This window comes from Tachypleus tridentatus, chromosome 12 (assembly GCF_004210375.1).
Source record: "Tachypleus tridentatus isolate NWPU-2018 chromosome 12, ASM421037v1, whole genome shotgun sequence".
Taxonomy (NCBI): domain Eukaryota; kingdom Metazoa; phylum Arthropoda; class Merostomata; order Xiphosura; family Limulidae; genus Tachypleus; species Tachypleus tridentatus.
In genome coordinates, this window is record NC_134836.1 from 1,462,623 (window position 1) to 1,481,188 (window position 18,566).

The window sequence follows — 18,566 nt, forward strand, 5'->3', positions numbered from 1 at the left end:
GTCATAATTATGGTTAGTAGTCTGTACAGTCACATACATATAATTGCATATAAGATCATATCTTACATTTGGCTGATAATCTGCTGCCATTTTCAGGGGAGTTCTGAAAAGAACTGTATGTGATTATTGCATTTATGTAATTATATAGGCCACTTGGCATTACACCATTAAGTTTTTGAATATATTATAAGTCTTTTCCTATAAAAGTAATAAACAGTTAAAGCACAAAAATTAATAAGTTAAAATCCAATTGTGAAGGTCACTTTTAGAAAGTGTCCAAACTTTGCAATTCTTCTGTAATCATTCACAGTACTGTGTGATTTAATATTAGAAGAGGCAAGCATAGGCATTTAAGTGCAGTATGGAAAAATAAGTTATTTAAAATATTTCTGGAGATTACCAAATCCTAATTATTAACACAAAAATACAAAATTGATAAATATATAAAGTTCTGCTGGTTTCACATTATCCAGTATTATTTGGTATAAATAATACTGTATTAGTAGTATTAGTATAAATGACTAATTTAGTCATTTAGAGGATTTTTCTATTTAATTGTGGATCAGTAGGTTTCTCATATTCACAGTCTTGAATAATAAAAAAATATTTTGTATAATTTTGTCTATTTTTGGCCTACATTGCCAACTTCTATCACTTCTGTCACATTTGTATTTAAGGTACATTGTAAGCTCAGCAGCTGTAAAGTACCAGTAAAATAAAAAAAAATGGTCTAGTTTAACTTATCTTATTAACTATAGATGGTAATTTTTTGTCAATATGCAGAAAGACATATTCTGATATTCATTGCTCTTAAGTGGTGATAAGATAATGTTTTATAGTGGAAAACATCATTTCCCTTAAAGTGGTATAATTTAAATGTAACTAAATCTCAATACTTTAATTAAATAATTAAATATTTTAAGAGTGTGTGCTTTCAGCAGAAGTTTTCAGGTACATAATGATTATTAATGGTTGAAATACTGTCTACAAATGAACTTAGTAAGTATTACTTCCATAACACTAGTATACTTAAACAATCCTGTTGATCTTTCAATCACTAAATGCTATCACTGAATAGTATCCACTGAAATAGACTCTTTTAACTGTGGGTAGCTACTGTTTACAGACATTCAAGGGAAATTTTTTAAAGATGAAGTAAAATAGTTTGTGATCACTGGTATTTATTTGATCTTAAAAACTAACCCTTTATAAAAGGTTTTTATTGTATCATTTAAAAAAAATTGCATTCTTGTAATGTGATAAATGAGAGATCTGCTCCTTATAAGTATGTCAAAATACTTGATTTAGTCGTAGCTGCTAATTTTATGATTTATCTATAAAATATATATATGCTTTTGGTCAGTATTTTACAAGTTTATGGTCATTATTTTACAAGTTTACAGTGAGTTATACATTTTTGGAAAATAAATTTTAACTCTGAAAATCAAAGTACAATCATCCTTAAGAGTTATTGAAGTTCAACTAACATTCTGACCTCAGAGCTGTTTACTATTGTGTTCATTCTCCTCTGTACTCATTCACAATTGAAAATAAAGAATGGTAGATGGTGAGGAACTAATTTTTTGTCAGTGTTTTTTCATTATAAATATTAAGTGTTTGCATAACTAAACTTAAAAAATATGTGGTAATAACTTTTTCTTTCTAGCTGTGGTTGAAATTCAGATAGATTTTGACTGAAATGAAAGCATGTTTGCAAAATCCTCATTGAAATATTAGTTATTAATGAAGTTTACATTGTGAACATTGTATTAAAAGTCGTTGCTTGGTCTTTCTAAGTATAGCAATGATGTACAAAACATATTTAAGAATCTGCAAGCAATGCATAAGCTTACTTAAATGGCAATACAAGGAACTCTGGTGTGTCTGTAGTGTGTGTTTAAAGATTAATTTTAAGTAGTTCAATAACTGGTATTGTATGTTTAAGACCTGTAGCCATCACCACATTTCCAAAACCACCTCTTATGTTTTTGTTGTTGTTGTTTTTTAAAGATAGTAGGTATGAATTAAACAAGTAAATTAGTTTTGTAAATGACTGTGTTGTTTTATCAAGCACACAATGGTCCAGAAAGTAAACTGGCCAACTCTGTGGAGTTACTATCAAGCAATAGCATCTTGTCCAACAGAAGTTTGTCACATCCACCACCTAGCTCAACCCCACCAACATCTCCAGCTAGCCAGTCTTCACCTTCTGCTGCCTCAAACTCTTCTCAACCCACAACACCCTCCACAGTCAACAACTCTTCATTGACAGCAGCTGTTCTTGCCAACTTCCCTTCTAGCAGTACATCTGGCATTCTGACATCCAGTACCCCCCTCTACATTGCTGCATCTGAAGATCTTACTCAGTCTTGCACAGTAGTAACCTTGACTAACAGTAGTGATTCTTCTAACCTTAGTGATCAAGTCAGTGGTAGTTTACCACAGCATTCCTCAAGCACGATTTTAATGAATGGACCATCAAAGGTAGTTTTATCATTTTTAAGCTTTTATATTAATATATATGATGCTAAAAGTATAATTTATTTACATCCCAGTGCAATATTTCTTGCATCTAAGTGATTTTGACTGTAATGGAAACATTATTACTTTGTTAAAGAAAAAAGTTAATATATTTAGGTACCTGTTCACCATTTCTGAAATTAGTAATATTGTATTTGATTGTTTAATAGATGTTATAAATACATCCTTCACTTTTTATTTTAAGACAGAATCTTCCTCTATAAATTGTTTATGTATTTTTGTGTATCTGTAAGGCAGGAAAAGAAAGTTGAAAAGCAGTTACAGATGGAAAGTCTAAAACAGTTATATTAATGTATGAAATACTTCTTTCTAATGTGGTACCTTACCTTTACTTGCATAAGTAGTTATTCTTGTTCAGTGCTGCCCTTTATATGTAAAAATGTTTTATTGCATGCCACAAGCCTTGAGCTCCCACATACCGGTTCAAATGAATCTTGCATGAGAATCATCATGTGACAACCCTCCACCAAAACTATGGGACACACTCCTTAGTTTTTGTTGTAGTTTTTTGTTTTTTTTCATGCAAAGAAGAGATATTTTCTTTTTTTTCTACATCACTTCTGTTCTAAGTGACAACTTGCCTCTATTGCTACTTCATTTTTTTGTTTTTGTTTTTTATCAAAATTTCAATTTCCCTTATGAAAATATTTTAATTAATTTCTAGCACAGTTACCTTGGCTTTAGGTGGCAATAGTTGACAAAGGAATTATGAGCATAATATGTTGAGAGCTTGATTGTACTACAAGTTGACCTTTGTTGGGCTCAAGTTTGGTGGCCCACATATTTGGATCTACTTAATCTAATTCTTTCTCACTAACCACGTTTTCCTGTCTTTTTCTTCCCTTATTAAACTCTTCTACTGGTATTGGCCACCACACACTTCATTTCTGATGTGTTCTTTCTATTTCTTGGAAATTTTGTGTGATAACTTCCTTTTCCTTATCTCCTTCTGGGTGTTTGCCATTTTTGGCTTTTTCCTTACAAACATAGCTTCATTACTTTTGAAATATTCTGAATTAGGACACACTCTTGTACCAGGTTCATTTCCCTTCCTCTTTTAATATGGATTTACAGGTGGCTCTTTTTATATATTGTTTCTCTTTTTTGTTTTGGAGGGGTGGAATACTCCTGTGACTTTAGCATTACATGGGATATCTGTGGGTCATAATGAAGGTGATTGCAGAATAATAAGGTTCTTTCTTTCACCCTATCACTTAATGTTTTTATTACACCAAGAATATTGGTGTATTGTTACAAACAGTATTTTTTTGCATTATTTATATAATAAAAAGTTAATGTTGAAATTATCAAGATTTATTGGTTCAAAAACTATGTTTAGCATGTTTAACATGTTAGCAAGAGCTGGGTATGGCTTAGTGGTTAGCTTACTAGTCTTTGAATTTGAAGATCCATAGTTTCCATCTTGTTATTACAAAAATATGTTTTGCACTTCAAGCCCTGAGTATGTTACCATAATAAAGGTCACATTTCACTATTTCACTTGAGTAGCCAAAATGTTTGTGGTAGCTTTGAGTTTGTCAGCTCAAATACCAGTTGCAGTGTCTTTGTTTGAATATCTAAAACAAAACATTTGCAATTTGCCATTGAAGAAGAAAGGTTCACCTTTCAAAAGCACTCGGGTTGTAGGCTTTATCATTATAAAGACATACTGCTTGTCTATCTATTTGATGAAATTGTTAATCTGTGTGTTAAATACATGTCCATTCTGTAGTAAAGGTGGTAACAGGAAAACATAATATGTAAAAATACTTACTTTTAATGCATGTAAGAAATATTATTTCCATGATACTACCATACTTAAACATCATGTTGATTTCTAGATCACTAAAGGCTATCACTGAATAGTATGCACAGAAGAAACATATGTTAATATGTTGCTCCCCCTCCTTCCATCTCACCTTTTTAATGGCTATAAGGTATATAAAATAACATTCAGTTTAGTTAAGCCTATGGAAAATAGTTTCTGTTGTGGCAGTGTGTAAATAAATATGTAATGTCAAAACTGTGTTTAGGTCAAATGTTTTTTTTTCTTAGTACTGATGAAAAATATTAATGCCTTTTTTACTTGACAGATCACAACCCCTTTTTTTTTTATCTCTCTCCCATTTAGCCATCACTAGAATCTATGTCTTCTCTAAAGACCATGGCCCAACAGGCAGTTTTAAATGCAGGACTGGAAAGGAGATTATTACCACCATCACAAACATCAATATTATCAACTGACAGAGGTAAGCCAAAGAGATTTCTGTACTTTTAAAAAGCAGTGGAAAAAATAAATGGAGAAATTTAGTGAGCTGAATTTACATTTTAATACAATTTTTGTAATAATAAGTGAACAAAGATTAATTAATTGGTTTGGCTTATAATATTAATTGTGATTTTGGAACAATTTACTGTAAGTATTAAAAAGCTAAAATTTGACTTATATCTTTATATATTTGTGTGTGTGTGTGTGTGTGTTTTATTAACCCTATCTACCCAGGTATTTTTTTTACTGTGCATGACACAAAGTTTTAGTGTCCTAGATAATTTTATTAAACTACTTTTTATTTGTTCTTCCAATTAGAAAAGCATAAAATCTTGGTGAATAATCAATATTTTAAAAGCATACAAGTTTTAAGTTGTTAATTCTACAAGGTAATATTTTTAAAAAATCTTGAATTTCCTAAGTGTGACGTGACACATTTTCTCTCACCCAGTTATCATCCCTATTCACCACCCCTTGAAAAAGTACGAAATGAAATGTAAATTACTGTCTATAAAATCATCATTGCTCAGATAAACCACATTTATTATAGTATTCAACTTTGGTTACAGAACTGTCGAATAGAAAATCGGATGTTTCCAGTCACATCCTCTCTTTCGTAACTCATTAATAGTTCACTCTTCCATTTAATTACATGTTACTTATAAACAATAGAAACTCGGTGTTTTCATTTATCAAATAACATGTATGAACAGTATTCTGGTGAGGAAGGTAAAGACCAATTTGGATGAATTTGTAACAACTGTTGTCACAGAGTTAGAAAGCCAGAAAAGTTTCGAGAGAGAAGGTCTACTTTTTGCATGTTATTAGTCTGTATTGTTTAGAGCATTATTTATGTATCTCAAGATGGCTGGTATAGGTATTAAAACTTTTATTATAATAAAGTACAGAACAACGTTTCAACTTTCTAAGGTATTTGGTAAGTATTTTATTTCTTGTTTGTCATGTTTATTCTTTATGTATAATTATAAAAGCAACTAAAATGAAAAAATAAAGACATTTTTAGGTTAGTGAAGATTAGATTAAGTAAAGTAAATAATAAAATACAAATGTTTCATAAGGCACACGTGAGCTGTTTGCACCAGTGGTGGTATCTCGTGGTTGATGTAATTCGATAGCATAATGTGAGCTGCTTGTTCCCCGAGGGATTTACAACTTAAAAGCGCATGGACAGTAGTTAGTCACAGTTCAAAGGACAATAAAACAATAAAATTTATTTACAAATAGATCTATATTATTACAGAACTTAGAGATAATTAGGATAAATGAAGTCATTATAGAAAGAAAAAATGGTAATTTAGATTTAGTTGAAATTTTTTTTGTGGTTACAAGGTTAGAGAAAATGACATGTAAGCTATCAGTTTGTACTGAAAAAAAACGTTTGAAATGTATTTAAGAGTTCTTAGGGATTACACAAAGGAAGTTTGAGATTTTTGAGATCAGGAAAAGTATTTTTAATTTTAATAGGAAATGTACTTTGCACAGAGACTATTCAAAACAAATACTCAATATCTTTATGAACAAATCTTTATTTTATTTTATTATAAATACTTCACTAACAAAAATATGATTTTTTGCATATTGAAGACTTATTAAATGAAATACTGCTATATTTTGTACTATATTGAAAGTTAGAAGGATTAAATCTAAAGAAGTCTTAAAAGAAATACAAAGAGACCACGTGGTCTGTCATATAGACCAATCCAGTGTTGAAAGAATTAAATCATCAGTTGTTTTCCACATTTTAACATATTTAAAGTCAGTAGATAGAAGTTAATTATGTCCTAAAGGCAAAATGCTTTTAACTCTTTCATTGCCATGTATACATTTTGTTCCCCTTTGGAGCACTGCCATGGAAAATAGATATTTTATACCCCTTCAAAATTTCCAAAGTTCAACAAGTTCATGTTTCAGTCAAGTAATGAAGTATTGTCTGTTTGTTTATATTCTGTATATAAAACAAGTCTGACTGCTATAGTTGTTTATCTGCAGATGTGGTAGTGAAAGAGTTAATAACCAACAAAAGAAATGTTACTTTTTTTTCTCCTAGAGCTGTCATAATGTGTATAAGGACAATAACATCTTTCAAGCAAATTTCTTCAATTTCTATTCATGTCAGTATGTTTCTGTGTCTAAAGCTGTAATAAATCTGTTTTTACCTGCTTGTCAACAGAGTTATATAGCAGTAGCAGTACAACAAGCTCCTTGAGTCTTCAAGGGACATCTGTTCAACCAGCACAAGGAACATTAACAACCAACATTACAACAGTCACCACAGAAGCTCACATACCACCCTTACTTGGAGTAGCTCCTTTAGGCCCAGTTCCTCTTACTAAAGATTGTTTTTACCAGTCTCAAATGCTCGAAGCTTCCATTCGACACATGCCTCATCCTTCTGATTCAGAAAGGCTTAGGTAATTATGTTATTCCTTCCTTGAAACATGTTTCAGAAGCTCCCATATTTTAATGTGGGATAAATAACATTTTTACAGTCACTGTTAAAATTTAGAAGTTTCTATATTTTTATACATTTATCAGAAAATAACTATTCTAATAGTTAAAGTGCAAACATAACATATTTCAGACTGAAAACCTACAGTATAAACTATGCTACTGAATTAATGGCTTGGCCTGCAATAATAGTTGAAAAATCTTTGAAATTTGCTAGAGTATGAGACAAGTTGTTTATTTTTTTAAGCTTCAGTGATTAGTACACTTTACATGTAGTTTAATTCTCATACCGTACTTCCTCCTACTTGCAAGATTAGTTATTCTTGTTCATTGCTGCCCCCTTATGCAAATTTTTTCTATGCACATGCTACAAACCTTCCACTTCTTGTATTGGAATCAAGTGATTACAACATGTGTCTTTGTATAAATCAGGCTGATGAGGACTTTGTCTTTTCCACCTTCTAATTTTGCCAGGTCTTTTCCTACCTTTCCAGACTGATATTTAAGTCCACGCTGAACAGTTTGCTTCTAAGTTAAATGACTGTTAGCATGTCTCATTCCCCATTGGTGAAGGATCAGTCTGCTCTCATTTCTCATCATGCAGGCTGTCCTTATCTTAACCAGTAAATGTTAGGTTTTGTTTTGTACTTTTGGAGGATAGGCCCAAAATCTCCTATCGATTTAACTTATGCCTAATTTTACCACCTATGTCTTCCCTTCTACTATCATCTAAGGTTTTTCACAGAATCCTCAGGGATTTTCTGGGGACATCCTCCCTCCTGCCTTACATCCAAGTTATCTTTTTTGTTGTCATCTGGCTCTGGCACTACATACGTGGTTTATTTGTTTTGGGGAACCACTGGATCAGAATGTTTTCTTATCAAAGGTCTGTTTATCTCTACCTTATCTCCAGGATTTACCTATGACCCTGTTTTTATGGCATTTCATCTTTGATCCAACCCCAGAGTCTTTTGAATCTTGGGTAGCATCTGTTCAACAACAATTTACCCTTTCCCAGATGATACTCCTATTTCTTAGTCAGAACCAAATGTGGCAACCATTATGGTTTCTTGTCCTCCCATTCCCAACCCTTATCTGTCCCCCCTTCTGGAGGTGCCACAGCTTGTTTACATTTATGACACATCTCATTTCTCCAGAGGTATTGGTGACTACCCAATGAGCTGTGGTCCAGTAGGAGTTTGATTTGTCTTTTTTTTCATGAATGGCACCCTTTCATCAAAGATGTTTGGGTTCTTCAAATTTTATTGAAATGGTTTGTAAGTCAATTTCTTGCCACACTTCCCTTGTCTCCTGCACCAATTTCCTTTCCTTCACCTCAGAATCCTTTTGTTTGTCAGAATCTATCAAAGGTGGTTCAGAACCTCCTCACTCAATAGGCTCTTTCCAATCAGTCAACAAATTTTAACTCCTGTCTACTTGTTGTTCCCAAGAAAATGGGGACTGTAGGCTTGTCATCATCAGTTTGTCCTACCTGAATCACTTTGTTTACCTCCCTCATTTTGTCACGAAGTCTCTTCTCACCCTCTAATGGGTATTTGCTTCAGGTTCATGGATGACCAAGAGGGACATTGTCAATACTTACATGCATATTCCTGTCTCAGCACAATTTCTTCTGTATCTTTGGTTCATTCATCACAAGGAGATATACCAGGTTTTCACCATTCTCTTCGGGCTTGCTTCTGCACCTTATGTTTTCTGTTAGGTGGTCAGGCTTTTTCTCTTGATCTTCCTACTCTGAGTCTGCATTTTCATTATTGTAGGGGTGACTGGGTTCTTCTGACCCATTCCAAACAGGGGTCAGTCAGTCATACTTATCAGGTTCTTTAAGTGACTCCTCAGTTGGCAGTTGTGTAATCAAACAAAGTTCTACCTTTGTCCTACCCAATACCTTGCCCACTTGGGATACTTTTTTAAAACTCACCTCGGTCAGGCCAAACCTTTTTCAACTTCATTTCATGGTATTATTACTTTACCATGCCCTGTCTGCTTTCTCACTTTCTGCACATGAAAATATATTGCTTTTGGGGATGTGGTTCCCCCAGGTTGTGCAACTAGGGATGGTCCACTTTGGTGGTTGGGCTAGACTCCTATATCTCTATTGGGCCCACACACTTACCATATTATTTTAATTGTATGTCATGTTCTGGGTGCTTTCAGTTTCCTGGCAGATCCTCTTTCCTGCCCTGGCAAGATTTATGTTAAAGAGTGGTCCATAAATTCTCTTGTTTTTTCTGGTGGCCTTTCAGTTGGTGGAGTTTTCCTCACATCATTGCATTTGACACTGCACTGATTCACAAATTATTCCTCTTTTGGATTCCTGGTACCTCATCCTCAGGTTTTGGGTATTGAATCCTTCAGCTAAGATTGGTCCCACAAATTCTCATGTTTATCCTCCTATCCAAGTGCTTCATCGGGTGATTTCCTTAATCCATACTATTCCTTCTTAGGGTTCCCCATTGACCAGCTCAACCATTTTTTTCTTGTTTGCACCAATTCCAGTTATTTCCTCCTATACCTCTTCCCTTGTTCCTTGCCCTGTCTCGACAACCCCAGTCACTGGTTCTACATCTCTTCACACCAGGTCTTTGTCTAGTCCTTGGTAATGAAATCACATTTCTCCTGTTGCATAGTTTACCATTTGGCACAGTCCATATGTCCTTCCATGGAGGTGTATCAACAGAAGTGGAAAATCTTAACATGTGGTCTTATTCTCAGGAATTTCCAGTTGCTTGATCTGCTGTAGCTTGTATGTCCAAGTTTTTTTAACACGAGTCTTTGGTCTTCTCAACTTCATAGGACGTTTGCTTCACCTATTCTTACCACATTAATATGTTTTTTCCAGATTCATCGTCATCCCCAGTGACCTACTCTTCAAAACCAGAATGTTAATGTGATCCTCCTTTCTCTCACTTTAACTTTGTTTAACCTCTCCTCTTGTGTTCTGTGTTTAACCTTTCCCTTAAAGCATATTTTTTTCTCCTTTTGGCCTGTGGTTGTCAATAGTCTGACCTGTTGCCATTTTTGTTACACACATACCTTACCACCATACTTATCTTTTCCTTTAACTGGATTGTTCCTTCTTTTCAAAAACCTTGTCAACACATGAGGGTAACTTTTCCTTTTTGCTTATGTCTCTTCCTTTTATCTCTTATGTCTACCCTTATCCTAATCTAGTTAGACTTCTACATCCAGTGTGTTCCCTACATTGCTGTATTACCCTATACACCTTCTTTCCTTGGTTTCCATTCCTGACTCCATCCTGTGCCAGTCTTCATCATTTTAAGATCTATCCCTTTCTACCTTCATCAGTTGGACTTATCATTTGATCCAGTTGGCTAATTCCTCATTGTCCCCTTACTACAGGAGTCTGTTCAGAGTAACTTCTTATCAAATTAGACACCTCACCTTCTCCCTTCCTTCTTGTCTTTGTCGACCATTGGAAGAAATCATGCAATCAAGTATGTGGATCACACTTAAAATGTTCGTCTCACATTATTAATATCATATGTTTGTCATGCTCCTATTTAAGTGATGCCCTATGATTTGCATGAGAGACATATTGAAACCATTTGATTCCAATGGATGGGAGCTAAAGTCTTGTGCATGTCTAAAGAAAAGAGTTTATATATAGAGGGCAGCACTGAACAAGATAGCTAATCTTGTGAAAGAAAGAAAGAACCTGTAAGAAATACATATTCAGTATAGGAAAAGTATAACTTCTGGTTGATGGTAGTTGTTAGCCACGAAGGAAAACTATTATCCTGAAGAGTATTTTTTGGTTTATTATTTCTCAACAAAAAAGCATTAGATGTTAAGCTGAACATCATTGTGTGGTACATTAGTTACACATTCTAATAACTTAAAAGTGAAAGTAAAGAAGAATATGTTATAATACATCACCCACACTGTTCTTACTACATCCAGTGCTGATAAGGCTTTTCACCTAATGCCAGGCCAATTAGGATACGAGATGTTAGTAATATTTTCTGTGTGTTTACAAATTAAATAGTAAAGAATATTATATTGGAGAGTAATTTTTTGTTGTGTCAGTCCAAAAAAAATTAAGTGGGACAAACTGGTTATTGTAACAAGTTTTGGGAGTGTAACCCAACTAAGTGGTTTAAATTTTAATGGTTATGATTGGCTTCGTTTTTTGTGTGTGTGTGTGTATGTACAGTAGTAAACTAGGTAGGAAATTATAATACTTAAGAATAACTCCTTGTACATAGTAAAAACAGATAATGAAGGAAATATTATACCATATTTTCTGATTTTGATACTCAACAAATAAAATAAGATATTCTATAACAGCTAAGGCTTTTCATATATTAAGTCAAAGCAAAAAAAAAAGTTACATAAGCTTAAAAAATGCATTAACCCTCTTCTTCTAGGTATCCTTTATTCTGCATTACACAGATGTTTTTGTCTTGCATTTAGAATTTCATTAAATTACTTTTTATTTACATTATAATAGTTAATATAGCAAAAAATCTCATCTAATAATCAATATTTTAATAGAATATAAGTTTCAAGTTCTTAATTCTTGAAGGAAATATTTTTAAAAATCTGAATTTCCTCTTGTGTAACACACGATACCTTTTCTAGGCATTTTCTCTATTTTATCCAACACCCCTTAAAAATATATGAAATTAAATGTCAATTACTATAAAATTATAATTGCTTAGAAAAACTGCAATTTTTTTTTAATCTTCACTTTTGTTTAGTTAGAGCTATTGAATAGAAAATCAGACTCCTCCTCCCACACCCACTTGTCACATCCTCTCTTTCAGAATTTGTTAGTAATGCTGTCATATATTTAATTATATATTACCTATAACCAATAAAATTAAAGTTTTCATCTATCAAATGATGTATTATCTTGAGTTATGAACAGATATGCATCAATTTCACTTACAATACAACTTTGGTTCCCATAGAAATCATAACAGCTAGCTTGGATGAATTTTTTAATTGCTTTTGTTGCATGGTTAAAAAGCTAGATAAAAAATGAGATTAAAAGAAATTGTCTGCTTTTTTTACATGTTATTAGTCTATGTTCTCTGGTGAATTATTTAATGTTGTACTCCCATTAGTATAAAAATTAGGCTTAAATGTCCTCAATAATTGACTATAATTTGTTGTTTTTCATGTTTATTCTTTATTATTATTAAAAAAAGCAATACAAAGGTAAAAATGTTTTTTGTTTTTTTAAGGTTAGTTAAGATTAGGTAAATAATAATATAGTAAAAATGTTTAGCCAGGCATGTGCTTATGTAATTCGTGAGTAAGTTAATTCAGTAGTGTAATGTAAGCTGCATGTGCCCTTTGTGATTTACAACTTAAGATGGTGCAGATAGTAGTTAAATATAGTTCAAAGGACAGTTGAACTTAACCCTACTTCTATTTTTATAAAAGTTGTTGGTTAATTGCTCCCAGCCTATTAAGTCAATCTCAGACAGTCTAAAGCATCAACCTGCAAAGATACATGTTGATACTTTAGACAGTTTTGAATACTGTAAAGGAATTCAAAGTATGAAAGTTGCTGGATAGTTTCTCAAACAACTATGCTTTTTTCATGGTCAGTGAGATGTAGGGTGGTTAAGGGTGGGTTCACTTCAAAATGTTTATTTGTTGGCAGATGAAAATGAAATAGCAAATGTTTATGAAAGAGCTTTGTTATAATTTTAATAGTTTGAGATAAAGTTTATGTTCAGCTTATTACTTTGAAATATATACTTGCTGCTAAACTTACATTGTTTTAATTAAGTAACATTCCCCATCAGTTTACAGGTATTCCAACTCTTAAATACATATATGTTTATTTCGTGTTATTTTAGAAATGTGCTCGTTTTGATGAAAAAACATTTTTAAAGTAAAATCTGTTGGGTATGCTTTGTGTTTTGTTTTTGTTTTTTTAAAGAAGGACAATAGATTGTTTAATTGGGAAATGAAGATAGTAAATGTAATGTCTTGTATCAGCTTTTAAACAATGAAGTGAGAGTTTTCTAGTGGGAAATGAAGGTAAAAAGTCAGTAAATGTAATGTACCTTATATTGGCTTTTAAATAGTGAAGTGAGAGTTTTGTACTGATGCTTTGGTTTTGGTGTAAAAAAAATAATCACTTTATCTGTCTGTGAAACACAAAATGCTTGTAGAAGTTTCTGTAGTCCGAAGATTCTGAAACGGAAGAGCCGTAAACTAGTAAGTCAGATTCCCCCTCTTGCCATGCACACCTGTCACATCTTGTTTTTCACAGATTGCCAGTAGTTTCATCTGACATTTAATACTATATTAATTATAACCAAATGAAAGCCAAAATTTTAATCTTTCAAATGATATATGTTTTTTGTACACATAATTGTATATTTCAAACTATTGCAGAAAATACATCATTGAGCTAAGCTGAATATTTAATTGCTCTTGTAGCATAGTGAGAAAGATAAAAATCATAGTAGTTATTGGAAATTGTCTGCTTTTTCTCTGTTGTTATTCTGTATTCTTTGATGCATTATTTAATTAAGTAAAAACATTATTTATTGTAGTAGAACCATTAACATAAAAAAGTAGGGTTAAGTTTTGTCAAGAACAAAAAAAAAAGACCCAGGAAAGTGCTGTATTCATTACTTATTACAAAAGTAACAGAAATGTAAAAAATTAGAATTTTTTTGGTGTAGATTAGAATATGATGATAAACATTTTTCTCAAGGTACACTCGCAAGCAACTCATGAAAAGCCCATGCATTACATAATTCGACAGGTAACGTGAGCTACATGTTCACCAAGTGATTTACAACATGTGTAGTGGGAATATTAGGTAGACATTGTCCAAAGAGCAATAAAATAATATTTAAGTAGACACAGATGTTTACATGTTTAGAGCTATTTAGGATACACATATGTAATTTCATGTTATAATTTGAATCCATTCTAGTAAGAAAAAAAAAGGGTAATTTGGATTTATTTTGTATTTTTTATGGTGGTTACATGGTCAGTCAAATAGACCAATGTGGTATAAAGTTAGAGTAGATAAAATATAAAGTTTTATTGAAAAACATGTTTAAAATTTATTTAAGATGCTTATAGATTATAAAATTGAAATTTTAAAATTTCAGATGAGAAACATTTTAAATCTTAATATGAAAATCACTTTGTACAGGGAGAGGTCAACACTTCGTCTCCATATATTCATGAAAATACCTCATTAAAATTTGATTTTTTTCTCTACAAGAACTTAATGTATACTGAAACTTGCAAAATTTTGTGAAGATACTCAGAATATATTAATAGTTATAATATAAAAACTTTAAAGTTCACTTGAGGTCACAGACCGAGCTGATTCAGTCGTGCTTGTTAATGGGGTTAATGCAAATGTCACCCCTTCTTCACATTGTTCAAAATCTTTGTGTAAAAGACTTCTCTCACAGTTGAATTCAGTCTTCAAACTTTCCAATGAAAAACAGCTTATATGGGGAGTATAAATGTCCAGCAAAAGATCAATGTCATAATCTAGGAAGTCCCTCATATATCTGTAGTTTCTAACATTAAATTAAATATATGCATTAAAGAAGTAATATTCTTGGTAAGTAATTCACGGCCAGTTATTTATGTTATTCTTCAACATTAAAACATTAATTAAAACAAAGTAGAGAGAACAATGTTTCGACCCTCTTAGGTCATCTTCAGGTTAACTGAAAGTATTTGTTATGACAGATCTTTCCATTAATATGAAGGTAGCTTGGGAGGTGTTTGTGAATGGGTAACAGGTTCTGCATTCTTATTAGCATGCAGCTAACAGAAATAAAGTATTTGTAGGTGATGCAAAGGATTTAAAAACAGTTTCATCATACCTACATGTGGAAAAAAAATGTCAACTTCTTTAACCCTTTTACTATGGACTTGGTATGAAATACATACAAGTTTATCTACACATTTGCACATGTTAAGTATTTGCGCTATAAATTTTGATACAATGTGTATTTTCATAACGTTTGGTAGACTTTAGTAAAGATCACAGTTGTTTTTTTACACAAAAAACATCTGTTTTTTTATGAAATATTTTTCTTAAAGTTCGTATGTGAAAATACCTAGTCTGTTTGATTACTAGTCTGAGTTAAAAGTGATTTTGTGTTATCATTGAAAAAACTATTCATCATCCCAAAAATCTCAACTATTATTTGTGTAATCCCTAAAACCTCCTAAATACATTACAACCATTTGTTTTTAATAATACTTGATAATTTTATGTTATTTTCTACACCCTAACTATGTGAGGTCTGTCACATGACCAATCTCATAACCATCATAAAATAGTAGGAAGTAAATATAAATTTTAATTTTTTCATGCTAGAATGATGACATATCATAACACAAAAATACAAATGTTTAGTCTAAGTAGCTTAATTTTCATAATGCTATATGTTTATAATATATATATATATATATATATGTATGTATGTATTAGTGAAATTAAATAATTACATGTAAATGAAGTTAAATAAGTAAACAAAATCATGAGGAAGGACTGCATAAAAAACAGCAAATCCCAATCTCTGATTAATCATACTATAACCGTAAACATCTAAGCCAAAACAAAAACATATTAAAATAAAATATACTGCATTTTTAAAAAAAAGATCCTAGCGTACAAGCAACAACATGTAATTTTAAAATGTATCCTAGGTCTTGGAGGTGACTTAAAAAGTAGGACCCACATTACGGTGGGGATACACCATCTATCACTCTTAACCTCCAATTCTCTAGTCTCACATAAGAAGATTAGAAATTAGGAGAACAAGATGTGGGTGTTCAAGTTCATATTGTCCCACATCTGTATCGTATCACCCTTCACTTCCTGCAGCCAGTTGTGGGAAGGTGACTGCTCTCCCAAGTTAAAATGGCCTGACATGGCCAGGTGGTTAAGGCACTTGACTCGTAAATCAAGGATCGTGGGCTCGAATTCCTGTCACACCAAACATGCTCGCCCTTTCAGCTGCAGGGACATTATGATATGACGATCAATCCCACTATTCATTGGAGAAAGATTAGCCCAAGAGTTGGTGGTGGGTGGTGATGACTAGCTGCCTTCCCTTTGGTCTTATACTGCTAAATTAGACACTGCTAGTGCATATAGCACTTGTGTAGCTTTGCACAAAATTCAAAATAAAACAAACCAAACCCAAGGTAAAATAAAAAAAAAACATAAATAAAATAACAAAATGAAAATAAGAATAAAAAAAAATAAGGTACTACCATTTGGGGGTAAGTAAAGTGAAACTTACCTCTTGAAGTTAGAATCCCCTTCTCCAATATGGTAGAGGTACTAATTAACACAACATTGAACCATATCAGTATACCAAGTTTAAACTTTTTTTATTTCATTTATGTTTATCTTTTCCTTATTTTAACTTAGGAAAGCAGTCACCTTCTCACAACTGTCTGCAGGCAGTGAAGGGTGATATAGATTTGGGTTGTTGTGGGCTTGAGCACCCAAATCTTGTTCTTCTAATTTCTAATCTTCTTATGTGAGATTAGCAAATTGGAGGTTAAGACTGATAGATGGTGTATCCCCACCACAGTGTAGGTCCTGCTTCCATAGTCACCTCCAGAACCTACGATGCATTTTAAAATCCCACATTGTAGCTTGTACTCTAGGATCTTTTTTGAAAAATGCAGCATATTTTGTTTGATTTTATTGTGTCTTGTTTTGGCTTAGAAGTTTATTGTTATGGTGTATGTGTGTATTTATTATTTAATATTATATTGACCTTCCAGTCATGCCTGGCTAATGCTACATGACATGCATTGATGCTGTGCACCTGCATTCATGTTACATATCCTATAATACAAGACCGACCTTTAGTCTTCCCTGTCTTAACCGGGTTTTAGTGGACTAGTATTTTGTGATATACAGTCACATTTCAGTTGTTAGACATTATATATATTATTACTATTTAGAAATAAATTATTAAACTTATTTTTCTTAAAATATAGAACAATCAATCAAGAAGTAAGCCAAACAATTATCTCCTGTAACTACAACTTTTTTACTAGGTTGCTAAGTATTTTAAAATTTCACATGTGAAGGATATCAAGCAAAATATTTTTTTTAGGTTTTTTATATATACAGTTGAATAACCAAAGAATCATAACTACAATGATACCATAGAATTACACTATGATTTATTAAGCTTAGTAACTAAGATGTATTTATGTTTAAAAAAATATGAAACTTCAAGCAAACTAAAGACACAACCTACTTTCTTGAAACCTTGGTTTCAAAACAATGTGGTAGGTTTTTAACAGATTAAAATGACTGAGAAAAACACTAGGGAACATTCTAAGCTGGCAATTGGTTATTCACATGTCATATATTAAAATAAATGTGTACAAGGGACCATTTCTAAAAGTGGAAAAAGGTGAATGGGGCCACTGTGTTTGATTCAGTACAGAAGCCATATCTCATAAAAAAAAGTAAAAAGATAAGAGTTTCTTTTTTATATTCTAGCTTCTTAATATTGGTAATTTCAGTTCCTAATTTGTATGAAACTATAGACAGTATTTTGACATCACAAACGTTTAATACATGACTAGTGCTGCATTCAACATAACATGTGGCTCACTGAAATCTGTGTTTAGGTGTGTTCTTTTAATATGTACTTTTAAATTAAGAAATTAACTGTTATATAGTATTAAGGTCTGAATTATAATCTACAATTTGATTCCAAATATATTTACATAAAGTCATAAAATGGTAGTTCAATAAAATTTTGAATTTAACAAACACAGTGACTTGTTGAGAAAGGGTTAAAAATAAGTGCCAGCAACAATTTCAAAATACTAACTACTTTAGCACTCCATTCTGTCAGTACTCAGTAAATCTTGTGTATTTCTGTGTTCTACACTTATATCTTAGAGATTTAAAACCTATAAGAAGAATCTGCTGTCAGATGCTATAGAAATACTAGTGCAGCATCTAAGAAAATCCTAAGTGATATTCTTAATGAAGATGCATTATAAGTGGAAAACTAAAAATTCATCTATATCTGCTTGACTTGTTACATGGTCAATGGAAATTGTGTTAGCCCTTATAGTTACATTGTCTCATGGAAAGTGAGAATTTTCTGTCATACAATATGTACATGAACAGTGGAAAGTAATTTCTTAATCAAGGTGAGGAGAAATTGATAATGATAATATTCATAAACATTACAATAAAATGATCATACCAGTGCAATATATACATAGTCAATCCACTTTACCAAAAACA

General features: G+C 32.1%; 1 protein-coding gene across 13 annotated transcripts in view; it reads left to right on the top strand.

The window, feature by feature from the left end:
• LOC143235050 (CCR4-NOT transcription complex subunit 3-like) overlaps positions 1-18,566 on the top strand; it is a 79,339-nt gene that overhangs the window by 38,070 nt on the left and 22,703 nt on the right. For all 13 annotated transcript variants that reach the window (XR_013018904.1, XR_013018906.1, XR_013018905.1 and 10 more), the window contains exons 10-12: positions 2,072-2,484; positions 4,673-4,790; positions 7,002-7,242. Coding sequence is in view for 10 of the 13 variants with exons in the window: in XM_076472809.1 (XP_076328924.1) it covers positions 2,072-2,484; positions 4,673-4,790; positions 7,002-7,242 (772 nt within the window). In the remaining 3 variants the exon portion in view is untranslated. The remainder of the gene's footprint in view (positions 1-2,071; positions 2,485-4,672; positions 4,791-7,001; positions 7,243-18,566) is intronic.